At 36.8% G+C, this 27910-nt stretch overlaps 1 protein-coding gene across 1 annotated transcript in view; it reads left to right on the forward strand.

Annotated features, from left to right (window-relative positions):
• The window catches only part of LOC108430898 (teneurin-1), a 283207-nt gene that overhangs the window by 20032 nt on the left and 235265 nt on the right, over nucleotides 1-27910 (forward strand). The window contains exon 2 of the mRNA XM_017703711.2: nucleotides 23839-24122. Within this exon, the coding sequence (XP_017559200.1) occupies nucleotides 23906-24122 (217 nt within the window). The 5' untranslated portion in view covers nucleotides 23839-23905. The remainder of the gene's footprint in view (nucleotides 1-23838; nucleotides 24123-27910) is intronic.

Genomic DNA, 27910 nt, shown 5'->3' on the forward strand with positions numbered 1-27910 from the left:
AATGAAATGAAATCAACATAGGGTGTAATGGATTAGCGTTAGGTATAGCTTTTACAGGAGTCTGCATGATTGAACTAATCAGCGTAAATTATGACAGCCGAGCAGTACGCTTTTTTGCACCCGAATGTCTGTAATTCTGAATTTCTGAACATATGGTTTCAGGAAATTACAGATATATTATGGAACTATGGAATGATCTTTATACAACCATGCAATAAGATCATTTTCCTTCATTGACTGCAGTCAGTCCAGATTGCATGGATCACTTCAAATGTAAAATGTTCTCCATGAGAGATTTTGTGTGGAGCAGTGATTTGTTTCGGCTTCCCATTGTCTTCACATGCATTTTTAATTTGTGTTTCTCAACTTCAAACCTCCAGGCTCCGTGACTTTTGAACAATAGCTCAAGGATATTTTTAGGCTCACCATAATAGCAATTAAAAAGATGCATTTATCTCTGCCTTTGCAAAGTGTTTGGTGATATGTGCAAGGTTACATTTTGTTAATTCAATATTAAACTCATTTATTATTAGAACCTGATTTACTTATTGGTTAAATAAACATGTCTTTAAAGCAATACTACATCCAAACAGGCTAATAATGAATAGAGTTTGTTGGCACTGGTTAGCATTACCTGACTTACATGGTGCTCACTAGTTCTATACATTATTTGCAGTGTTCCTCCTGTTTTTTTTTAGTCAGGCTATGATGACCCCACACAGTGCCATGAAAGATGTTCTCAAATGCAATGGCTGATTATAAGCAATGCTGCCAATTAACATGTAAATGATGTCTTCAACAGAAGATCATTGAGTGCTGACAGTGGTGTAGAAAAAATAAATCAAATGTGCCAAATCTGATGGTCTGGCTCATGAAAGCATATGCCATAAGCATATGCCATAACACTTTTATGGCATGGCTATGTCAGGGCTTTGCAGCAGTGTACAAGTGAAGTGTTACCAAAAAGGTTTCAAATGTTCATTTCAGTGCCCATTTTTGCATACAGGTCAAACACTGCAAAGTGAGAGAGAAAGAGAGAGGGGGGGTGGAGGGGGGGGGGGGGGTGACTGGTGGTGCTACGAGGGCAGCTTACAAAGCCCAGTGTTTTTTTTTCCACATGAAATGAGTTTGGCTTGAGGAACAAGGTAGTGGGTGTTACATCAAAATGGGAAATCAAGGCATCTAATGGGCACCCTACAGTGGGGCAGAATTAGCAGGAGTAAGCTCACACAGTGAGCTTAGAGGCATTAGACGAGTAGGTCTCCTAAGGGCAGCCTTGCAAAATCAGTGCAGCTCGATGGAAGGATACCCACTTTAGTGCGGATGGAGCCCTGTGTGTACGCCATAAAGCATGCTATGACCATTCTTAATCTCTGATGCAGTTTGTTGCTTAGATATTGGGGTGGAGGAATTGTTATTGTTATTGTGAAACATTACGTCACAATATAAGTGGAACAATCTACCAAATTAGTTCAAATTGTGGTCTTATAGTAGAGAAAAAAACAACTAAAAAGAACAATTTAATATTGATACCATAGATATTTACAAGGACTATGACCCATTTAAACCTAAAATATTAATTGATATAGTAATAAGCTAAGTGTATACAGAATCATTATTCTTAGGGGAGTTTCTCTTGGGAGGTGGCTATCCCAAACCCTAACCCCATTTCCACTTGCAACAATACATACAGTTTTATTTATTTTTTTACTTTTTAGTGATATATTTTAAATGGATGATTTAGATTTAGATTTTTAGTAGTTCTTTATTGATATATTTTAAATGAAATTGAAAGATATATTTATCATGAGTTTAGATTAAAAAAAGTTATTATAAATGCTTAAACAATGCTGTCCCATGTTTTCATGTCACTACCAAAATGCAGAGTTTTAGTCCATGAGCGGAGTCTTATTTTAAGCATGCTCTGGCATTTTAAAGCAGGAAGTGAGACTGCATCCCTGTCCCTCATTGCCACATGGTGAGCAGTTAGATCCCATTGTTTTGAAGTGTGTCCCAAAATCTGAAAATCAGTCTGTAACTACCGAAACACATTTTCTGCAAGTAGCTTCTTAAACTCTTTGGAACCACTGGTGGTTCTTCAGAGCTTTCATATTTCATAAGCTACATTCAAAAGGTGGGTGTCATATGAGAGCTGTAATCAGTCAAATAGATAGGTGATGTAACTTTAAACCCTTATAACAGAAGAAGCTGAAAGTCGATCCATTTTCCCACAAATCTGGGCTATAAACTATAAACTGACGGCACCTCTTCAGTGATTTGCTCTGTAAAAATTATTTTTTTATAAAATTATACAAAGAGCGTGTAAGATTTTTGGCTTTCAGCAGTAAATTGTAAGCATATAGCAGTATATGGATGTAGACACATGTTCTGTTAATTTGAAAATAAATAAAATAAAATTAGCATTTATTTCATGCGGTTACTGAATAATTTGCCTTACGATTTGGTCATGAAAATTTCGATGGAAAAACCTAAATATGCCCTGGAGAATAAGAGGTTAAGAAAAAAGTTTTGTCTTTTAATGAAAACTATTATGCTTTTATATGTGTACAGCTGTTCAAGCATGTTAAAAAAGATGTTTCAAAGTTTTCAAAGTTAACAAAGATTGTCACTATTGAAACAGTCACTACTGAAACATTTCGTAAGGTTTCTGTAGTGTCCTGACTAGTTGAGACAAAATGGAATAATTTATTTTCATAAAAGAAACTCAAGGCATAGGGTCAATCAAAGTAGAATTATTTTAGTTTAAAGTCTGAGTCAGTTAAAAAGTCTGAAATGAGTTTTGAACTCTGTGAATCAGCAGAATGATTTATAGATCATAAAACACATCACAGTAAATATATTTAATATGTATGGGTAATAGTATGGGTGTTGGCACCAATTCTTCATCTAGAGTTGGTGCGTTAATACTTTTTCCATCCCAATTTATTATTGAAAGCCTTGGCCAATCATGATCCAATATTTCTCCTTTAAAAACTACTATGCTTTAAAATGAGTAATTTTTAGAAGCAGTTCCCTTAAAATGAGCTTCTGAAAGTAGGCTATCATGCTCAAACTACTAAACCCTCTATTACCCCAAGGGATGAAATACATAGCCAACAACATTACAACACACAGTGTAAGTGTGTGCTGTTTGAGACTAGACTCGTCAGGATTAGACTGGATTAAATTTGTTTTTCCCCTCTGATATCTGATCCAGCATTTTCTGCTTATATCGGCCCAATTCCTGGTATTGAATCAGTGCCATCTCAGTGTACAGCACTGGAAAATTGTATGTCTTATAAGAAAAACTTTAACCAGTTATAGAGAGCCTGTAAACAATCAGTGTATATCAACTGCATAATAACAAGTAACTGATTAGATGTCAGCCCATTATATAGTTATCCTATTTTATGTTTACTGTAAATGTTTGTAAGCATATGGCATATTTTGCATCTTTTTTAATATGGCACTACTCTTTTTATGCACGCTGTGTGTTTGCTTACCTAAACTAAATATCGATACATATTGTTTATCTTAACTCATGATGTTTACCCACCTTTACTCTGTCTAGGATTGGGCAATATGATGATATTTTATCATTATTGTGATAAATTATGTCACAATACACTTTTCTGAGCATATCATTGATATTGTCAGCACTTAAAGAATGCTGACTATTATTATTACTATTATTATTAATAACTATTATTATTATTATTATTATTATTATTATTATTATTATTATAGTATTTTTATGTGTGGCACTACAGGTTCTATTTTGTCTTTTGTCCTCATAAAAATGAAATATCATGATGCATATTATGTATTATGAAAGTATCTTCAAATGCCATATACATCATCCACCCGCTACTGTATTCTCACTGATGTTCAACTATCACTTGTTCTTTAAGGCCTATTTGAGTGGTACTTTTTGAAAATAAACACTCAACAGACTCTCAGTAACATATTAACAATATGTCAATGATGTAGCAGCAATGAATACATTCATTAGATTAGCAAGAGACTTTTAATTTACTCCATAAGATTTGTTTATAATCTAACGAATTCACTTGTTTTTCACTTTATTTGAAGTGTCCAAGTTCATATCTATATTTTGGTTTGAGGTTAGGGTTAGTAATAGTGCAGCATCTGAATGTGAGGGATATGATTAGGTTTTGGGTTGAGGTTAGGGTTAGGGTTAGGGATAGGATTAGATTTTTGGGTTGAGGTTAGGTTTAGTTTTAGGAATAGGGCCAGGGTGAGGGATAGGTTTAGGTTTTGAATAATGGATGTACCATATAAAATCTATTTCATGTAAATTATCAACAATACATGTACGTAATGTATGTAATGTATCACCAGTACATCTTCAAGATATTTACCTCAGTGTATTCAGATGCTGCACTGCTGCTATATCACTGTTACTTATTCTTTGTATTTCTGTATCACTCTGTGCCACATTTTTAACTGAAATTTTTTGTAAAGGCTTTGTAGTTCATCTTCTCTCTGTACAATGTTTTGAAGTCTCTTTTTACTGCTTGTCCTTTTTTTTAAGCTGGATTAATGTTCAAAATAATTGATAGATTCCTTGAATAATGACCTAATCGATAGTGAGTTATTTATTTATTTACTAAAATTAGAACACCAGACAGAACCCTGCGGCCCTTCAAGAAAAAAAAAAGCTGTTACCTTCCTGGTTCATTTTGCTGCATAAAAAGATTGTTGGAAGGATATTGTGATATATGTGATACTTCTCCTGGCATTTTATAGTGAGCAAAAATTGTAATGTAGTGACAATCCTAGTTTGTTATATAACAGTTTTTGCCGCTGGGCAAGATTTTGAAGCAGTGCAGACTGTAGAACAGTCAGAAGGGTGCTCATGTGCATGTCTGATTTATTATGTTCAAATGTTGAGGTAAAGATTTAGAGACAAGGGCAGTGCTATTTAGAGCAAATGAATAAAAATACTTTATTAGAACTCCATTGGCTAGCTATTAAACTCAAATAATGGATAAACAAGGATCTTATGCACTTTTTACCTGTGGTAGCTGATACCAAGAAGCAGTGCTGTGCACCCAAGGATTTCGGAGAAGAGTTGGTTGGGGGAGGATTCAGAGCAAATTAATAAGCCCCCAAATGGCCGTTCGGTGATAGCAGGTATGCATATTTCACAAACATCAGAGGAGGCTGGTGGAGTGCTTGAGAGTGCGAGAGCAGCCAATGCCTGCAGCTTGCTCGGAGCTTTCAGTTAAAGCAAACTCCCAGCGTACTCGGCAACAGTGAATTTTTACAACAGGAGGTCCCCAGCCTGACACACTGCACTGACTTCATGTTTAATGTGCATTTATTTCTTCAAACTGCACCAAGCGGTTGCTGTACAAGAGTCGTTGCCTAGACAGAACACTCCACAAGGGGACTTTTTGCCTTACTATAGCCTTACATTAGCTGTCTCGTTAAGACACTGTAAAACAAATTATTGAAAAAGCAACCTAACCCACTAACTGACAGGTATTTTTTCAGTGGTACGTACCCCAGGAGGTGCGAGGTTCAGATGTATGCAGCCAGCATACCCCCACCACACACCCCACCAACATAATGCTAATGGCCCATGCAAAAGTCTAACTCCCAATTAGTCAATAAGACAGTTCTAGGGTACGCTCCTAAAACACTATTCCGGTAGTGAGATCTAAAAACAACATTAGCACAAGTTTGGCTGTCACGGTTGTCTCACACTGTGTTTAATTTTAACACTGTTAGTAAGAAAATTGTATGAAAGGCAAGTAATTGGAGGAGTTCTTCTTTCTTACTTGCTAAAATTACAATGACTGCCTTTTCACTGTAGCAGTTGTAACTAGTTCTAACTATTAAGCTGCAGAAGGAAAGTCCAGAGAGAGTGACCTTTCAAGTGAAATAAAAGCAGTCCGCCAGCTGCAGAAAGGTCAGTTGTAAACTTGGATCTGAACAAACAGGTATGATTACCCTAACATACCTCTATGGGATTGACTTGGGATGCCATAATTGGCTTGCTCTGTGTTGCAGATCCTCTCCAAGAGGTCAAGAGAACAATGCAGTGTCTCACTGAAAAAAAAAATCCTATCAAGCTTAATTTAGTGGCTTTTTACTCAGGAAATGACTTATAATGGCCTTCAGCAAGGTGGTGGTGATAATATGGGTAAAGAATGTTTTACACATTGCTTAGATGGATACTTGATTCTTTTGAGACACCTGATGCAAGTGGGTATTTAAATTCACTGTGTCGAATGTTAAGGTTATTCCAGATTCTTTTTGAATACAGGCACAATGGACATGAGTGTCATGTCTGTACTCTGTTAGAAATAAAGTTGCTGTGCAGGTATGATGATTTAAATGAATCCTCAAAAATAGAACAGTTGTTTTAAAACAGAGCAATAAAATAAAAAGCCTGGAGACAATGGCATGTGGAGTCAATACAACTTCAATGGATTATGGAGGAATTATGCTCCCTGACTAAAGGTACCGAGATGTACCCTTGAGGGTCCCACCGCAGTGACAAGAGGGGTACTGCCCCAGTGACAGTTTACCACATGTATGATGGTTTGAATGTTATACATGAATGTTTAATATTTTTTATTGATTAAAGTAATGCATATCCTGCATAAATATTAAATTCTAAACAAAGCATTATTATTGTCCAATGACAATGCATTTGTTGTGTTTTAACTCCATTAGATGTATTTTTAACCATGTCTGGTAAAATTGTTAAATAAACCAATATTAATGTTCTCTAGATCAAGCATGATGCAAGTTTTTGCATGTTTTCTTTTTTTTTGTTTTTGTATGTTCTTTGTTGAGTGAGCAATTTCACCTGACTCTGTTAAGTTATCTCTTACAGTTGCGAAGCTTAATTGTCACAGTCGGGTAGCTTTGAGCATTTTTTGAACCTCATTCACCTGCTGTGCACAAATAATCTCCTTTAAATTTCCAAGCTAATTAAGCAGTAGACTGAATTGTCTCTGTGACAGCAGATAGACTGAGATGAGGTTGGAGGACACAACATAACTCTGTGGGCAGAGATGCCTCCTTTATTAACTTGAAAAGGCTGCATAGGAACAAACATAGTGGATTGCTATGCCTGTGATCAAAGTAATGACGAATGCCTACTTTGTCACTGTGGTTATAAGGTAATTTAATGGAAGGGTAGGGTAATGCCATTTTTTTAAAGTACTACAGGGTTGCAATAGTCTGTGGATTGGTGTGTGTGTGTGTGTGTGTGTGTGTGTGTGTGTGTGTGTGTGTTTTAAACAGCAAATCATTCAAAATCCAGAGAGGACTTATTTTAATGTGCATTTTCCCTATAGGTGCAATTATTATAAAGAATTAAATACTGTTTAAGTAATTATACCACCATACGGTGTTTCAGGGCTGGTGCCAGGAAAACCTTAGCAGGTGCACAAAATGTTTATATACACTGTTAGACTGCTAAACCACATTTTGAAATGCTGTGAGTGGTACCCCCCTGAAAACTATACACAGTGTGTTTCATTTACATCATAATTTGCAAAGCAAGCACTTACAACCAAATACAAGTATAAGATTTAATTTAGCTGCTGTAGGTCTTGGAGAGCTAATGAGAGGGCCGTACATGGATTTTGACTTAACTTTAGCCTTCTTCATTAGTGAGTTTAGTGGATGGATGCCTTAAATGGTCTAGTTACATGTAAAATACAATATGCAGACGTCCATCCAATTGTTCAGTATCTGAAACGATCAGTTCTCCCAATCCATGTAATGGCAGTATTTAGAAAGTGTAGGTGAAATAAATGTATTCTATGTCATGCAACTTGTGCATTATTTCCCACTAATTCAGATTTCATTATAATGAAAGTAGTAGGTGTTGCAGTGTCTACAGTGCAAATATGGCTGTTTTATTTACCATTCAAAAAGGCCAGTCTGTCTACTTGTCTTCTGAGGTTTTAAGTGTAAAGTTAAATAAATAAACCTTTGTTAAATATATAAAGGTAACATAGTGGGAAATCTGCAATGCCCTGCATGTACCTCTCCACCATGAATGTAATTTAAAATTATATTTAGGGCCAAATTCTCATAGTAGATTTATTGTTAAAGAAGGTTTTAGATAATCATGCAGCAAATTTGTAGCCATTACGTGGAATTGCTTTCTGTGAGGTAGCCTAGTTTTTAGATGTATTAAAAGCATCTGACGTCTATGTCTGGTTCTGATCACCACTACTCTAACAATTCTGACTTGGTTTCTCTGTATCAAACCACTCCAGATGATTTTATTTAATGACTTTATTCAAAACCATTTAATTATGCAGACATTTTGAATAACTAGTAAAATTCCCTTTTAATTGGAATATTATGGTACCTCTTTTATATTTGACAAATGCAGCATCCCAGTTTATGTTTAACTGAAGTCATGGTCTGCAGATATGAGACCACCTACTATGGATGTCATAATACACATAATTTTTTTTTTTTATTTGGGGTTCACAAGACACAAATGGTTTCTATAGTTTTATTTAACATGATCCATTATAGTCTTAAAATCTAGATAAACCAAGAAGTTGGATTTCACAAGGGTTCTCAGGTACAATAATGCATGGTGACAGTGTGCTGATGTTGCTAAACGTGAGGATCAAATACCCATGCCAATATGACAGATATGCTTACTTGTTTGTGAAGGCTTTTCTCAAATATGTCAGTTATTGGAGTGAGGAGAAAAGCAAATCTAACCTTAGCTAGCTTTTACTTTGATTTTTCCATTCCAAGAAGCTGGCAAATCAGAGAGAGAAGCTCAGGAGTATTAGCAACTACTTCTCCCCACAGGATACAAGTACCAGTAAGTGTCGATTTTGAACAGATGAAACAAATAACCTGATTTGTAGGAAGGTTAAAAGATACCGATCTGCACCTCTGTTCGATTGCAAAGTCCAGCTGTTTTATGTTTGTGGATTGTGCTGTTTGCTGGGAGTGATTAAGCCATGTTAAAAAAAATCCCCTCACACTCATTTCAGCCAGAAGAGCCACACTTTATATAGAAACACGACATCCGATTGTAAATGAGCTCCTTATGCTCAGTTCATTTAAATTTGAGATGTAGCCTTATAGCTTCCATTTTTTCTTTACATGTTTTTTTAGATATTGCACAGTTATTTATATTCATATTTATTTATTTATTTATTTGTTAGTTAAATTCCATTGAATGGAAAAAAACAAACAAAAAAAACAAGAAACAAAAAGTGTTTTGGGATTTACCAAAAACACATAAATACAAATATAAATATTGAAGTTATGTTAGTATTTCTTTTCTAATTCTGTATTGAAAATATACCATATTGTGACACAAAAATGACATGAAATATATATCATGTTGTGAAGTGTTTGTATCGTAACACACGGTCTAGCACATGCGTAAATGTAAATGTCAATTTCGAAAATAGAATATGGTACTTGTTAATCACAGCTGGAATTATAAATCATCAGCCTGGTCTGAAAAAGAGCACCACAATAAGAAATGTTTTATAACACCTCAAGGACTTATTTCTCAACTTCTGAAAAAATGTAATTTATTCATAATTACATATTCATTTACTTGTTTGGAGGCTTTTTTCAGTGTGGCCTCATTAACCTTGGTTCTGTCACTGAACCCACATACTGGGCCTTCATTGTCAGTGTGATGATGGCTCAAGGGGAGATGAGGCCCACAAGCAGCAGCAGAAGGAAAGGCAGCAGTTGATCTGAAATGATATATTAGCTTAATAGACCAAAATTCTGCAGTCTTACATAGGTTCCCCGAGGCACTAGGCCACTGCCAGAGTGCTCCTAATGTTAAAAGGCCTGTATCACGGGAAGGCAAATGTTTTCCATGGTTTGATGAGTTTAATGCAGTATGGGAACATACTGACTATTTTCAATGATTGGTTAATTGTTTTATGATGTCAAAAAACAACATATTTGTAAATGTCCACATATTCAGCCTATAGCAGTCAGGTTTTGCCCCAAACACACATCTTAAAATTCAATGGGATAAAGAGAGCAGTGTAAAAATGAACATTAACCCATGTAAATGTGAAAGTAAGCTGAGGGCAAATATATACAAAAGAAATGTAGGATATGGCCTCTATTAAGAGCAGTAATACCAGGATATCTCACTGATGCTAACATTACACCTAGCTAATTGAAATGAAGGCTGCTTCCCTGGCTTCATAAAAATCACACTCTTATGTCCTGCAGTAGTCCATAATGACAGGTTTATGTCTTGTCTGCCTGAGACAGATTAGTATTTACTATGTGTTGTGTTAACAAGTTAACAAGCATCATGGATAGTGCCTTGGGGCTTGATCTGCCAGCTCAAGTAACTGGAGCTAATTTGCTTGTGTAGAAAAAGAAAATGTACTGGCAGTGATGTTTAAAGTGGCAGAAACAAAGAGTTTTATTTATGAACTTGAATGAGGTCAAGGTGAAGATTGTTAAAACAAAAAAGAGAGAGACTTATTAGGTTTTTACCTCTTAGAATAATACCAAATAGAGCCTTTTTATTGGATGTACTGTTTATTTTTTAGTGTCAATTTACAACTAATTTTTTTTTTTTTTAACAAGACAGTATTTGACTCTAGAATTCTTAACAATATGAGCCACATAATGCTTTCATAATTCTTCAAATGTTTTTTTTGTAATTCCTGGGTTGCAACCAGCCTTCAGATTACTTGAGGTAAATCTTTGTGAATTTTGCATGAGGATAAAAGGATTTCCTTGTTCAAATGGTTATATCTAGAACCCCACAAATACTGCAAGGGCCATTTAAGAGTTTTTTCAAGAGTGTAAATGAAACCAATGTGAATGAACAAGCGAAAAGGAAAGTGCAATAATGGTGTAAGTTAAACATAGAGACGGCTTCAGTTAAAATGAAGACTGTAAAAAAGACTGTAAGCCCACTTGTACAAGAAGTGGCACTGAAAGGGCTGCGAACACATCAGGTTTTAGATTTGAATGCAAGAAAGACTGGCATTGCTAAATGAACTCATATGGGGATATATATATATATATATATATATATATATATATATATATATATATGAGCTTCACTATATTGAAAAAGTCAAATTAATATAGTGTCATATTACAGCCAAAATGAAGCCAAAATGCATAATATTATTTATATGTATATTATATATATTCAGAACTGAGTACACTCTCAGGAAAAAAAAAAAAAAACTATCATTCATTTTATGAAACTGGGGCAGTATCTCTCTTGTAAATGAGGTGGTGTCTTCAAGGGTATGTCTTTAGTACCTTTTCTTAGGGAATATATCTGTACCATATTCCATTGCACTTATATTTTTTAAATGGCAATGACTCTACATACTGTCTCTTGTCTCAAGCCTTTTTTTATTTTACTGTTCTGTTTTATAACAATAGGTTATGAAAAGGTACAAAAACATGCCTCTTCCCTGGAAAAAGTTAATATTACTTGAGCTACTTAAGGAAGCAGAACACCTGAAAAAATATCTGCATCCACACAGGTCTCCTTAGTTGTTTATCAAATAACTTAATATCCTAAGTTACTTATTTTATTTGTTTAATCATTTGTTGTTAAGACCATTAAAAGCTTAATGTTTTTTTTTTTTGAATGGGACTGTAAATAGAATAATAATTTATATGTGAAATATAAATAAAAAAAAGGGGCATTTGATATTTTATATATTTATTTTTAAATATTTTATTAAATGTTCAGAAAATTGACTGAAAGTTGCATATATGTGATTTTACACTGTTAGGAAACAAAATGTCAAACTAAGTAACATTTATTTTAAGTAGGCCATTCTAAGACTTTTTTTTTGCAAAGTGTTCTTTTGAAAGCAGATGGCATGTTTAAATTGGAGCAGTTTAACCCCTTAATGAAGTATGTTTGGAATTTATTTCCAGGCAGTCTCCATGCAAAGAATCTACCATCATCTGATATTCTGGTAGGGCTTTTCTCTAAAAGGAACTTTTTATAAAGTAACTTATAAAGAACTTCATTAAACTTTACCAAAGATTTAATGGGGCAACTCTAGTAAAAAGGTTGTGAAATGCCTCCTAAAAAGATTGAAAAAACTGTGTTTACATTACTAATTATAGACCACTAATCTAACAAAGACCCATCCATCCATCCATCCATCCATCCATCCCTCCATCCATCTATTCATCATCTTCCGCTTCTCCGGGGTTCGGGTTGCGGGGGCAGCATCCTAAGCAATGAGGCCCAGACCTCCCTTTCCCCAGCCACTTCCACTAGCTCCCCGGGGGTTTCCGAGGCGCTCCCAGGCCAGCTGGGCATTATAGTCATGCCAGCGTGTCCTGGGTCTTCCCTGGGTGGACTTGCCTGTGACACCTCCCGAGGGAGGCGTCCAGGAGGCATCCTAACCAGATACCCGAACCACCTCAGCTGGCTCCTCTCAACATATAGAAGCAGCGGCTCTACTCTGAGTCCCTCCCGGATGACCGAACTTCTCACCCTATCTCTAAGGACTAAGGGGAGTCCAGACACCCTGCGGAGGAAACTCATTTTGGCCGCTTGTATTTGCGATCTCATTCTTTTGGTCATTACCGAAAGCTCATTACCATAGGTGAGGGTGGGGACATAGATTGACCAGTAAATCGAGAGCCTTGCCTTATGGCTCAGCTCTTTCTTTACCACAAAAGAGCTCGCATCACTGCTGACCCAGCACCACTCCGCCTGTCAATCTCTCGCTCCCTTTTACCATCACTTGTGAACAAGACCCTGAGATACTCCTCCACTTGAGGCAAGAGCTTATCCCCGACCCAGAGAGGGCTCTTCACCCTTTTCCGCCTGAGAATCATGGCCTCGCATTTGGAGGTACTGATTCTCATCCCGGCCGCTTCACACTCAGCTGCAAACCGATCCAGTGAAAGCTGAAGTTCACGGCCTGATATCCCCAATAGGACCACTTCATCTGCAAACAGCAGCGATGTGACCTTGAGGTCACCAAACTGGACATCCTCCATCCCCTGACTGTGCCTAGAAATTCTATCCTTTAAAAATTATGAATAGAATCAGTGACAAAGGGCAGCTCTGATGGAGTCCAACTCTCACTGGGAATGAGTCTGACTTACTGAAGGCCATGCAAACCAAACTCCTCCTTTGTTTGTACAGGGCCTGAATGGCTCATAGCAAAGAGCCATGTACCCTGTACCCCCGAAGCACCTCCCACAGAATACCTCGGGGAACATAGTCGAATGCCTTCTCCAAATCCACAAAGCACATGTGGACTGGTTGGGCAAACTCACATGAACCCTCCAGAATCCTGGAGAGGGTGAAGAGTTGGTCAAGTGTTCCACAACCAGGGCAGCATCCGCACTGTTCCTCCTGAATCTGAGGTTTGACTATAAGCCAGACTCTCTTCTCCAGTATCCCTGCATAGACCTTACCAGGGAGGAGTATTTGGAACACACCCTCTGGTCCCCCTTTTTAAAAAGAGGCACCGCCACCCCAGTCTGCCAATCCAGTGGCACCGCCCCCGATGTCCACACAATGTTGAAAAGGCGTGTCAGCCAAGACAGCCCCACAACATCCAGAGCCTTGAGGAACTCCGGATGGATCTCATCCACCCCTGGAGCCTTGCCACCAAGGAGCTTTTTAACTACCTTAATGACTTGGGCCTCAGTAATGGACAAGCCTATTCCCGTTTCCCCAGACTCTGCCTCCTCACTGGAGAACGTGTCAGTGGGATTGAGAAGTTCCTCAAAGTATTCCTTCCATTGCCCAATGACGTCTTCAGTCGAAGTCTACAGCACACCATCTCCACTATATACAGTGCTAGTGGCACACTGCTTTCCCCTTCTGAGTCATCTGACGGTTTGCCAGAATCTTTTCGGAGCCGACTTAAAGTCACTTTCCAAGGCCTCACGAAACTCCTCCCACACCTTGGTTTTTGCCTTGGCGACGACTGAAGGCACAGATCGCTTGGCCTGTCGATAGCTGCCAGCTGCCTCTGGTGTCCCACAGGCCAACCATGACCTGTAGGACTCCTTCTTCAGCTTGACGGTGTCTCTCAACTGTCAATGTTCCTCACCTCCCCCGATATCTGTCAAAGTTCTGACAGAGGTGTGAGTTGAAGATCAGTCTGACAGGTTCTTGTGCCAGACGTTCCCAGCAGACCCTCACTATACGTTTGGGTTTGCCTGGTCTGACCGGCATCTTCCCCCACCACCTGATCCAACTCACCACCAGGTGTTGATCAGTTGACAGCTCAGCTCCTCTCTTTACCCGAGTGTCCAAAACACATGGCCGCAAGTCCGATGACACGACTACAATCATTGAACTGCGGCCTAGGGTGTGCTGGTGCCATGTGCACTTATGGACATCCTTGTGTTCAAACATCAACAGAAGTCCAAAAACTCTTCACCACTCGTGTTCAGATCAGAGAGGCCATTCCTCCCAATCACACCCATCCAGGTCTCACTGTCATTGCCCACGTGAGCATTGAAGTCCCCCAGTAGGACAATAGAGTCTCCAGGAGGAGCACTATCGAGCACCCTTCCCAAGGACTCTAAGAAGGCTGGGTACTCTGAAGTGCTGTTCAGTGCATAAGCACAGACAACAGTCAGGACCCGTTCCCCAACCCGAAGACGTAGGGAAGCTACCCTCTCGTCCACCTGAGAAAACCCCAACATACAGGCGCCGAGTCGAGGGGCTATGAGAAAGCCCATATCTGCCCGCCGCCTCTCACCATGGGCAACTCCAGAAAAGTCCAGCCCCTCTCAAGGAGATTGGACCCAGACCCCAAGCTGTGTGTTGTGGTGAGCCCGACTGTATCTAGCTGGTATCTCTCAACCTCGCGCACCAACTCAGGCTCCTTCCCCGCCAGTGAGGTAACATTCCAAGTTCCAAAAGCCAGTTTCAGCAACCAAGGATCAGAACGCCAAGGCCCACGCCTGCGAATGCTGCCTGATCCACAAAGCACCGAACCCCTACTACACCACCGATGGGACGGGGAACTCATGTAGCTCCTTCGGGTTGGGCCAACAACAAACAACAACAAACTGGGCTAACAAAGACATGGTCAAATAAACAGTACGTGGCCTTACTAGTTGAATGAAGTTTAGTTAGGCAGATGTTGGCTGAAGTGTTAAAGATTTGTAATATTTGAACACATAAACACATGTCGCTGCTGTGACACATTTTTTCACCAGTTTGTGGTCTTCTTGCAGTATAGCACATGTGATGACAGCTTTGTGGCACTAAAACATGAGTGAGAAAGCAAATGGCCTTGCTGTTTAAGGAGGAGAAAAAAACGGCCTTCAGGCATTTGTCAGAAATAGACATTATGGGATATTTATATGGAAGGAAAAAAGACTGCTGATATTTTCAAATGATGGTAAAGGATAGAAAACTAAGATGTGCAAGTCAGTCTATGCTAATGGGAGTTTAACAGGACTATAAATGGACTGGCATTTTATACAACTCATGTAAACATCTTGGTTTGGTCCTGTTTCTTTGACTAAGGCTTGTGAAGAGCTGTTGTGTGCATGTAAACCAGTGGAGTAGTAAAGTATGAAGTGCACTGATGTAGACTTTGGTTAGACATTGGTGCTGGGTTGATGGGAGGGGGGACTCATGTAGCTCGTTTGGGATGGGCCAACAACAAACAACAACAATCTGGGCTAACAAAGACATGGTCAAATAAACAGTATGTGGTCTGACTAGTTGATCGAAGTTTAGTTAGGCAGATATTGGCTGAAGTGTTAAAGATTTGTAATATTTGAACACACAAACACGTCACTGTGGTGACATGTCTAACCAAACTAGCAGACATTTTGTTACCTACATAAATATCTTCTATCTATAAACATTTATACATAACATTTATGGCACAATTTCAATGCAAAAATAATCCTGAATATTTTTCATTTCATGTCTCTCTAACAGGAAGTAACACTTTGCTAAGCCTGGTCATGCTTGGTTGCTATTTGTGATAAACGTTCGATAGTAAAAAGTGCTCTCCAGTTTGCATTTGAAGAAGCATTCCTCCTTACATACATAAGATTTGATCTCCTGGCAGCATCATAGAATAAAAATGGCATGGCCAACAGAGTATAGTCAAAAATATCAGCCTGATCATATAGCCATCCATGTAGCTGACATGGAAATAAAAGAGCATCACTGTATCCATACTGCAATCTTAGTACATGTTTTATGCATTTTATGTATTTAATGAGTAAGATCTAGTGTGTATGCCACTCTGGATTATATCAAAAATTGCCAATGTTAGCTGTGCTGGCTAGGAAACCAGCTGGGGCTGTCATTGTTCTCCATTTCACTTGCACTCAGCTCACATTGTTGTCAATCCATGATATTAAATCTGACTTTGTTAGATAGGTTAATTAGCTAATTTAACAACATTCCTTGAAACAGCATTCTGTATGATTTTTGATTAATTTAATTGGTGATGTGGTCTGCCACAATTACTACAGATCACATGTGTTATTCGTTCCTTGTGTTCATACAACTTTTCTTTTGTGTCTTTACTTTTGGAAAACGCTTGGAAAATCAGGTACTTCCCACATACAAGCTTGACATATTACAATATTCTGAAATCCTGGCAGAGGTGCCTGGCACTAAGTTATGTTTGAACAGTTGATATATAGGGCAGGGTTTAGCCAGGGTCTCATTTGCAGAACACATTAAGGTTTTGCTTTGAGGTTGATGAGGATTGAGTTTTATTTCCATGTTATGTAAAAAAAAATTATGTACAACTATAAGTATCATTGAGTGCCTTTACATGCACTTAATAATCTGATGAACACATTTTAAAACATGTTGTTCTATTGGAAAATATCACTCCAAAAGTGCTTTGTTGGCTTCTTGTGGGTGCTGGGGTAAATGCTGCTTGCTGTCTCTGGGACAGTGCTCTGTTTTCACACATTAAAAATGAAAGAAATTAGAGTAAGGATATGTGTGCACTATTTATATGACCACTTGAATAATCAGATAACTGCTGAAATCTAATAATGATCAACAACATGTCAAAAAAAGTTATCTAAATGTATTGATTTCATTGTATTTTTTGCATTGTATGAAAATGGTCAAAAGTATGTTTTAAAATATACTTTTAAAATCCATTCATGTCTTTATGTTATTATATTTTTTTTAATTTCATGTAGCTTTAACAAAGGTTACCTCGATAACTAATATACATAAACTGAATGAGAGATGCTGACTTTTGTGACTATACATACTGACTATGTTTTGCACTATACTTTATACTGCATTAACCATTGTACATATGTAATAACACACAAAATGTATGATAGTATAATAAACGAGATATCAAACCATCAACAGCATTTTCACAGTGTAGCAATACCTACCACACTTTCTTTGGCCATAATAAAGGTTTAATACAAATGTATTACAAAGGGTATTCCAAACAGTAAAGTGCATTAGACAGATATTTTGTCTATTTTCATACATTTTCAAAAGTTTTTGATAAAAACATGTACATACATTTATTATACATTTATTAGTACATACATTAATATTATTTATTATTATTTATTATACATACATATACCACTTTACAGGTGAAGGAAAAAACCTTCTTTACTTTTAGTGTAAGTCAATGGAACCAGTCCTTTCAGGTCATTTATTTCAGTCCATTTATCATGAAACTTACACACAATGTAAAGGACAAGAAGTATTTCCGAAATGCGTCAAAAACTGAAAACCGGCAAAAATGGAGATAGAGGGTTTCTTCTGACAGCAGTGATATAATTGCATAATATGACAATGAATTCTGAATGTCAGTGTCTGGAATGTATTTCAGTATAGATTGATATGTATTTAAAATGTATTTCAAATATAAAAAAAAAACTATTGTTTTTCATATGGGTATTTTATTGGTGTGCATGTAAACACACATTGAGCATTTTTAAGTGGGCTTACAGAGCATACCTGTGTATCATGTAGAACACATCTGCAAAAGTTCTAACTGTAGTGAGCTAGCACATGATATTGTAATTACGATATGAATGAGGACATGTTTACAAGTGGAATTCCACAGAGGTGCACAAATCATACAGAGGCACTCATATCATACTAAATCACAAGCAAAGCTTTATTGAATCAGTCAGGTCTCAGCAGCCTATCAAGACACGCATGGATGCACTACATGGGGTCCACTGTCAGAAAATGAAGTGTAGTTGAGGCATTAAACAAAGAGAAAAACAAAACCTCCTGCTGCACACAATATACCAACACTGATGAGATCTCCTGAGCTGAACTGAGCTCTCCTAATGCAGCATCAGTTAGGTCCTCTGCACATGGTGTTAAAGATGTCAGTTCAAAAGATACCAGACAAAAAGATGTCAGATATCAGTTCAAGTGTGTGCGCATGGTATATGCTAATGATTGTAGCATTAATAACCAGTCTCTGATTTCAGACTTGCAGTTAGCAAAATTCACTTAAATTTGGATGAACAGTGTAGCATCTTTTTTAAGGAAATAGGAATGTTGGATTGATCTGTTTTATTAAATTAATTTATTTGCAATGCACATCTTGGGCTTAGCTTCAGTGCAGTTTAGAGATACTGAGGATCCAACATTTCACTTTCAAAATAATAAAACTATGCAGTGATTTTCATATCTTAGCCAAGTCATATTTTTTGAGCGCTGAACATAAAAATCCTCAGATATTTGAAATGAGTCTTTTCTGGAATAGACCAACCACAGAAAGTATGAGGTGAATAAACCCAGACTTCAATGGGAACTTCACCAGATAAAAAATATGTAAAATACATGGAATTTAGCTAAAGACAGAAGCTGTTGTTTTAGTGTAATTCAATCGAGTACATTATACTGCTTTTATTTTCAAATATTTGAAAGAATTTTTTTCAGTCATGTTGGTATCATGAGCATGTTAATGACAATATACATAGATGAGAAAGAGTATCAGGAAATAAGGAACCGAACAGGTTCATTTCAAAGTTTAAATATACTGTACTACATTAGTGTGTGTTACTATACATTTATTTTAGAATGTGCACTACATGTGAATGAAAAAGAAGTTAGATGATAGAAAATGTATTGTGCTATATTGTTTATGAAGGAAAAGCAGCCTGAATTATTTTATATTTACTGCAGTACAATAGAAATCTCTCTGTAGCTGTGATAGTGGTTTTGTTTATGTCCCTTTCTCTGTGTTAGTTCTACCTCTGCTTCACAGTGACTGTCTCACTGTAGTTACCCTTACAGCTCTACTGAAATCAAAGGTTTCAAATGTAGTTTTTGAATTTATGAATGAGCGGCATTCAATGGTAATCAAAGTTCAGCATAACATAAGATGGTAATTTGTCAGATTATTCCTGTTTTTAGTTAACTAGCTAATTTACTTGACAGATAGCTAGCTTGCTGCTTTGTAGTTTGCAGGTAGGAGAGCTTGGGGAAAAAACTCTAAAGTGGCTTTTTATAATTTTTTATGTTGTTAAATATGCAGTGCATGGTTCTGACCACATTTCTGACCACATTTCCTAGCCACGATCTCCTCCAAAACGTCAGAGTTATTCTTCAGCTTTTAAAGAAATCTGTGCCAATAGCGTTACAACTAAGCCAGTTTTACTAAACTAAGACAAATAGAGTAAATTTTGTTGCATATGTTTACTCACATTTGAAATTGAAAGTCAACAGTTGGTAAAGCTGTAGTTATTCAGAAACAGTGTTACATATTTTACTGAAGTGTGATGTTTTTGATTTGCTGTCCGTCACTGGACAAAAATAAAGCTGTCAGTGTTTGACACATTCTCATATCAGCTTTCATATGTAATTTGTGTGTATCTGTCAATCAAGCTCTCTGTCATTCTTATAGTTTAACTTTGTTTTCACAATTTCGTCAGATATTTCTAGCAAGTATTACAACTAACCCTCTGTCTGTTACTGTCAACCTCACCCATGGGGTAAATTGTAATGATGCACTACATTTCATTTTCAGTAGAATTGTACATGAAGGGTAGGTGCTAGAAACAAAGTGTTTGTAGCAGAGATGTATAAGTTGCTTGTATAAAACATGATTATTACAACAAATGTTTTTACAAAAAGCTAAATGTGTGCCACATTCTCCCCTAATTTAGCCAATTAAACTGTAGCTAGGTGGCTAACTAAGACCAGTTAGATTAGTTTACAGTGTTTTACTTCCTACCAAACTAATAACCTTTAAAGATGGCAATATTAACTGATCAAATTCCATGTTTCTTGATCACAGCTTTTAGACAGTTAGCTCTCTGTTTTTTGTAGAGATTATAATTTAGCTAGCTGGCTACCAGTGATGGACAGTAACTAAATAAATTTCATTTGTAGCTGTACTTAAGTAGTTTTTTGTGTATCTTTACTTTACTGAAGTATTTCCTTTTTTGGTGACTTTTTACTTTCACTCCACTACATTTCAAAGTCAAATATATTACATTTTACTCCACTACATCATGGGAAATCTGTTCTTACTTTTGGCTTATGTGTGCATAAAAACATAACATGTCAAAACAAAGGAAGCATGAAGCAAGAACATCAATCAGGGCACAGCATGCACTTTGTTTTGAGCTTGTTTTGACCTGTTGGACATACTGACCCAGTGCAAGCATATGGTTCAAAATCAGTGCAGGAGTGCAGCATTTTGGGAGTGTCCAACATAAATGATGGAACTGACCTAACTTTGTGTAAATAGACCACAGTACAGAAATATGTACACATATGCAATTGTAACTGGCATCTGTCTTTTTTTTCTAAATTTGTACACACACTATTTCATTTTATAGTAAATTTGTTTATAGTAAGTTTATGTTTATGAACAGAGACCTACAGATGCAATAAAGTAAAGGAAAACTCATTTGTGAACCTGAGCTTAAAGCACGTTTTTATTAAATTTAAACTTGTAACTAAGTTGCAAATAAATCAAACTGAAACTGCATGTTTTCAGATGGTTATTTCATGGCCATTTGGTTCTACTTAATGGAAATTGTTTGCCTTCAATGTTTTGTGCTTATGATAATTTTAATAGACAGTGTCAGACTAATTAGTGACTAATTCTATTAAAATATTAGTGTATCAAGAGTGACACTAGAGTATTTTCACCTAAAATGAGTTAATGAAGCAATGAAGAGTCTTGTTACAAAAATAGTAATAGAACACTTGAGTCATACTTAATCTTTTAGGACTTGTACTTTTGATACTTAAGTACATTTGAAGGCAAATACTTTTGTACTTAAGTGGAGGTCAAAAGGGAGGAACTGCTACTTTTATTGGAGTAATGTTTTACCTTGGGTATCTACTCAAGTACATGGTTTGTGTACTTCATCCACCACTGCAGTCTACCAAGTTGGCTAACTTTAGCAAATGGGATGTATGAGTATGTAAAAAGCCTGTAAAATTAATCACCTTCCGAAATATATTCTAATGAGAATATGGAATAAACTCTATACTATAAAGATTGTATGAAGCTGAATTTTGAGATACAGTGCTATTTGTACTATTTCAAACATAGTAATATAGTAATACTGTAATGTTGTCATTGTTTGGTGGAATTACAAGAAATATTAGGGGTGTCAAAGTAAACTCATATCAGTTATATTCAGTGCTAAACACATTCTTTTACATCTAAAATGACTTTATAGAGTCTTTATCAATTTAGTTTTACACAAAGGCTTTGGCAGAGGCTCCAAGATAGGTCTGTTGATAAAAACCAAGGCTAGACTGTTTACATGGACTGTGGGAAGATGTTCAGCTCTCCTTGAATTTATGGGACTATTTTCTGTTACACTGAAACGTAGCCTGCTTTTTGAGCCTCACTTTCATCTTGGACGAGACAGAGCTGCAACATCCTGCATCTGTCCTTTTACTTTCAACCGATTTCTTCACAAGGAAAGAAAAATCTGAATATTGTTGGCGAGCCAATTAAATGAATAAACAAGACATGTGCTGCTTTTCTCTTCCAGAATCATTACTGTGGGATGAAAGCCGTGAGCTGTGTTATATATGGATATACTGGTCAGTTCCTTGCGGAATGTCCTGAGATGAATTTTTTTTTTTAAGCTTTGATAGCTAATTAAAATACATGCACAATCTTGGTGCTGTTAAAAGGAAACATCTTTAATTAAGGTTAAGCATGTTTAAATTCTTAAAGCATAATTAATCATGATTATGAAATTAATTCAGTTCATGATTAATCAGAATATACTAACCTCTCTGTGCAGTTCAGTTTCTCCCATATGGTAGCAAGTTTGAATTGAAGTCCTTATGCCTTGCATATTCTTATTTCTTTTCAGTACACCTAAATCAAGCCATGTTGGCCTTGGGAACAAACAGTCAGGTGTGCTGGAGCACGGAAAACACAAATATGTGCAATATATGGGCTCCCTACTGAGATTAGAAATGAGAACCTGTGCCATATACCACAGTCCTGCCCTACTGTTGAGACAGGGTCAGCTATTGCAGAACCTAGAGTGGTCTGCTACAGGGATACATACATTAGTTGACCTTTATAATGAAAATGGAACATGGTCATTCTAAGAATTCATGTCAGATTCCTTTCTGTCTCACTTCATCTAAGTTTGGCTTTGGCATTTCAAGCACACTATATGTTCCTCCCTTTTCCTTGCCATTTATTTGGTTGGTTCTGGTGACCTCTCCAACTCCAGCTGAGATGTGTCTGCTCTTTCATATGTTTTAACTATTGGCAGCTGTGTTCTATAATGTACACCTCTAAGGTTCTCTGGATGTTTGCTTACCTGGATGCCCGCAGAGACCATGCTTGTCAATGCACATCAGTTTATTGTGCAAAGCTTTAACAGCTTATCTTGCTGATGCCTGACAAGTTCCCACAACTTAACCAGCTCCAAGCCAGAACTCTATAAAACAATTCTAAACAAAATTATTCTGTGATGTTTACTGTTATACATAAGATATTATGCACATTTGATGTTATGGACATTTGTCTCACAGGGTGGTTGATGCTGCAAAATTCCTACCAACCTGTGCAAAGATTTAAAATGTATTTTGTAATTTGTTTGACCAGATCTGGTTGTTCACAATCTTCACTTTCACCAAAATGATTTGTTATGAGTTGGAAACGATTAATTACTTAATATAATATCCATATTTTCAATATTTAGACTGTCCAATCTATAACAGCTTCCATTCTTTCAGTTTTTCAAAGAAAGCTGTACAAATGTTTTTCTACACCTCTAAAGATTAGTTTTAGAAGTTGCTTGCATCTTTGCTTCTCACAATCCCAAACATATTCAGTGATATTGAGATCTGGACTCCTTTTTGTTTTTGTCTTTCTCAGTAATGGCTTTTGACAGCTATACATCTTTTCAGACCAACAATTTAGGTTGTTTTCTCAAAGGACAGTATGGACACCTATGGATTTTTTCAGATATGAAGCAAGAGTGGAGTTTGTCTCTGAAAGTGTAGCTGTTGTTTTATTTCTGCAAAACAAGATCATGTGTACAACAGTTTTTGTTTAAGGCTAAATATAATATATTTAATACCATATCAAAATATCTTCTCTTGTATCTCTGCAAAATCAAATGTATCAATTAAAAGTTTAGAATTTGTGCTATTCACAGAATTTCTTAGCATGTTTCAAGAATCTACAAGTGAAAAACAATTAACATGCTTCATTATCATCAAACTGCAACATCTAACACCTACTTTAACACTGTTTATAGGGATTATAGAAGGGAAGAAAGTTTACATTGCAAACTCTGCAGCCATTTTTTGAGAGATAATATGCGATTGCTGAAAATGAGCAAACAGCGATATTCAATCTGTCGATTCTCTGGTTTCAGATTGCGTGCACTGTATCCAGCATAGCCGAGCCAATGTCTGAATGAGCACTGTGGGGCTTTTCCAGCCATGGAAGAGATGGACTGTAAACCCTACCAGCCACTGTCCAAAGCACGGCGGGAGATGGAAATGTCGTATACCAGCTCGTCGGATGAAAGCGAGGATGGCCGCTGCCAACCCAAGTCTTACACGTCCCGCGAAACCCTGCCCGACTATGGCCAGGATGTCCGCCTCAATTACAACAGCCACAACAAGATACAGACAACCTTCGGCAAGGAAGCGCAAGGTAAAAAAAAACAAAAAAAACATGTCCCATCCTTGTGTGTGTGTTTTTGGTCCCCAAACACCCACCGTTTGTGACTACCATCCCTCTCTCACTGTGCATACATGGAAAAAAATGAGTAGACATAATGAAGGCGGAAATGAGTTTTCCCTTCCAGAGGTAGTGTTTCCAGCACACAAAGCTAAAATGGGTCATTCTCAAAAAACCTTTCTGGCCTCAGACATAATGGGAAAAAAATCTTCTATGGGGGAAGGGGAAAAATGGCTTGCATTAAGAACTTGATGGATTGTCCTCATGCAGGTCATGTCCAGTGTTAAGGAAAAAATAGACCTTGAGATTTCAGATAATCAGAGTTGGAATGGTTGTATTGTTGGCTTTGATCAATAGTGTGTCACTCACTGTTTTCTCCCATCTTTGACCAGTGTGCTAACAGCCAATGATTCTGCATTCATAATAGCTGACAGCAGTACTGCATTATTCAGAGCTGCTGGTTGATCTCATTGTGAGAGTCAAACTTTTTGCCTTGATTTAGTTGGGTTCAACACCTTCTTTGTATGCTGCCTGATACATGATACCATAGGATTTCTGTTTTGCTTGCTTAGTGTCTTTTTTGTACTCCTGCTTTGCATAACCATAATAATAATTGTTAATATTGTGCTATGCAAAAGAGGCCACACAACATTTATTTAAAATTTATCTGCAGTCAAAGCAGCAGTATTTCACAGGAAATTACACAGAAACCTCAATTACAAAATATGATTTTACATTCTTTATTACAGCTTTCACTTTAGGTATCATTTATCTGAGGGGGGCCCTCTGGGTGCTCTACTAGGTCTTGCATGGTTGTTAAAGTCCCATTTTCACTCCATATTTTAATATTGTTTTAAAAATTTAATAAAACATAATTTCTTTTTTTTACTTTTTTATGCAAGTAGGTTGTAATATATCTAATTTTTCTTGAGAAATATCACCTGGAAATTGAATAACTTTACTTTTATGGCCACTGAAATTTAAATAAATGAAGGGTGGTCTGTGACTTTTTCACAGTGCTTTCTGAAGATGCTACTTCTTATGCAATGTATGTAATGAAGACCATGAAAGGAAAGCAAGGAACTTAGATGCACATGACCTAGATACTGTATGTTTTATGTCACTATGATTTACATGTTGTACATGTATGGCACAAAAAATATTCTTGCAAATGTACTGTAGAGAGCAAATTTGTCAAGACTGTTGCTCTGCTCTCCATCCTGTGGATGAACAAATGATTATGTGGCATTCTTGTCCACCTACTCTTGCCTTCTGTTCTTCAGTACCACTGTGGAATACCACCAAATCCAGGTTTTCAAATCTTATAGCAAAATGAATCAGGTTCAAAAATAACTCTGTAGGTTTGGCCACATCCTTCTATTGAGGATCACATTAGGCCAAACCTGTATGGTGGAAATACTGCTCAATCTGCTAGATTTACACCTGTAACTGCATTAGTAGCAATTTAACCTGTGGCCCGGGGTGGATCAGCCTTTCCGTCAACCCAAGCCCATTACTTGTAGCAGCGTGGCCCATGCCACGCTTTCCACTCGAGTGTGTTTGAGCCCGGCATTTAAAAGGATGAATTATGAATAGGGAGGCTAACATGCTACTTTAACGATTCTCCTGGCTCGTGCCTCTCCAACGTCGTGGTTCAGGGAGTTTGTGCCAAAGACAGATGTTTCATGCGGTGCTTAATTTCCACGCTAGAACCTGGCGAAGCCACCAGGGTTACTCATGTCAGGGTGCCCTCTTAAATTCCACTTTGAGCCAGGGTCCCAGGGGAAGCTAGGACATGAGAGGAGGAAGTATTGAACAGTACAAACAAGCACCTTCAGCAGATGAGACATACACTGTGGCTGTTGCTTGTGATTTTATGTGATTAAGCTGTGGCACCATTATAAGAATAACAGGTCTTTCATCCCTTAACCTCTTTATGCAGAAGGAAAAACTAATAATCGTGCCTTTTAATTTTTGAATTATGCCTTTTCTTTCTAAATAACATGATCTGTATATGCTGCTTAAAAAAAAGAACACAGCTTTGACTTTTGTCATAAACTGCTATTTTGAGTGATATGTATGAAAATATACTTTAGACTTTAGTTTATTATTACTCCACTTGAAGAAATTTCAGTCTGAATATATGCCCACATTGATATAGTAACTGCCACCCTACATCCGTCAACAGTGGCTGAAGCTGAGGAAGCATTAGTATTAGTAATGATATTATCGAATATTAAATGTTTTTGATGTGCCACATGATTGTTTCTAGTGCTTGACCTTTATTTAATTATTCCCTTTGTAAAATCATTTTAATTTATAGTCAGTTTAAAAAGGCACTAGGCTATACAAACAGAATATTACCAGCTAATTAACTTCACACTTTACTTTGAACTTACTTTACTTTGAAATACCACTTGGAAAGATCATGACATAGATTTTCTGGCAAAGAATGCTGGGGCACATTCTAGTACATCAGATGTGCTGTCCTGTAAAGAGTGAAAAGGACAGAATAAATGCACCACTTTGCTAATTTTTCTAGGTGGTCAATTTGATATACCCTCTCCGCTCCTACAGACTCAGTTTAACATACTTAGATGAATGATTTAATCATGGGCAATCTAACAGGTTAAAATTATTCTAAAAGTATTAATTTTGTTATATCCTTTATAATACCAGTATACCACAAACAAGCACAGCATACATACATGGGTTAGACCATTTAGCTGAATGAAGTTGAGATGTTTTTTTCCAGTAAAAAAGAAAAAAAAAAACAGTTGAACCTGTTTGTTGAACAGCCAACGTTGAGCACTGTTTTTGTTGAGCTGAAAGAACCACTGTGTACTTATTCCACTCATTGTTAATAATCTGTTACCTAAACTTATGAAATGTAACACTGTTAACATCCAAGAGTTCTTCTTTTGTTTGGTTGGAAATTGAAATATTGCCAAACTGGCACACTATAAGTTAACGTGATATTGGATCCTAGCCCAGATGAAAAGCACAGTCTAAAGGGAAAGGCTAACGTGCTAATGTGATACTTTTAACTGAATATGGACATGATATGTAGTTTATCTTGATAATTCTGCAGATGATAAGTTTATATCATCAATGTTTACAATATTGTCAGAGTTTAGGCAGTGTTGCTTCTCCTTTTTTAAAGCAAAAGATAATTCTTCTGTTAATGCTTCATGAAAATTTGTTTATTGTATGAGTGAAGTTCCAAAATTTTCAACATTTATTTCTCTCATTGCCTGATTTAGTCCACTGCTGCTTCCAAAATCCTCTGAGCAGGACTCAAGAAAAGCAGGACACTTTTGGAAAATAGTTCAGAGGACCCTTTTTATGGCTGTGTGCTCATATCTTTTGGGTTTTGTTCTGATTTCATGACGGTGTTCTATAATCTTCCCCATGTTGATAAAAGACTAAGGGAATTTGACCTCTGTGTCATCTTATTTGACTCTTATTTTGCTTTCTTAGACTAAATTAATTTCAATCAAATCCTAGATTTCTCTCACATTTTTAGTGTGACATCAAGCCAATTAACCACAGACATTGTGACCTTTTTTACTCATCCTTACCAAAAGTGTTAATAATTATGCAGTTGACTAGTTAAACTGACAAAAATAAACAAGCATTGGTAATGTGTCTTTTTAAATATTGTATATTTTTATTTAGTGGGTAAGCAGTCTAAAAGTTGTGTTAGTAACACTTTACATTAGGGTACTCTATGTGATACCTACATATACATGACCTACTTG

This window comes from Pygocentrus nattereri, chromosome 8 (genome assembly GCF_015220715.1).
Source record: "Pygocentrus nattereri isolate fPygNat1 chromosome 8, fPygNat1.pri, whole genome shotgun sequence".
NCBI lineage: Eukaryota > Metazoa > Chordata > Actinopteri > Characiformes > Serrasalmidae > Pygocentrus > Pygocentrus nattereri.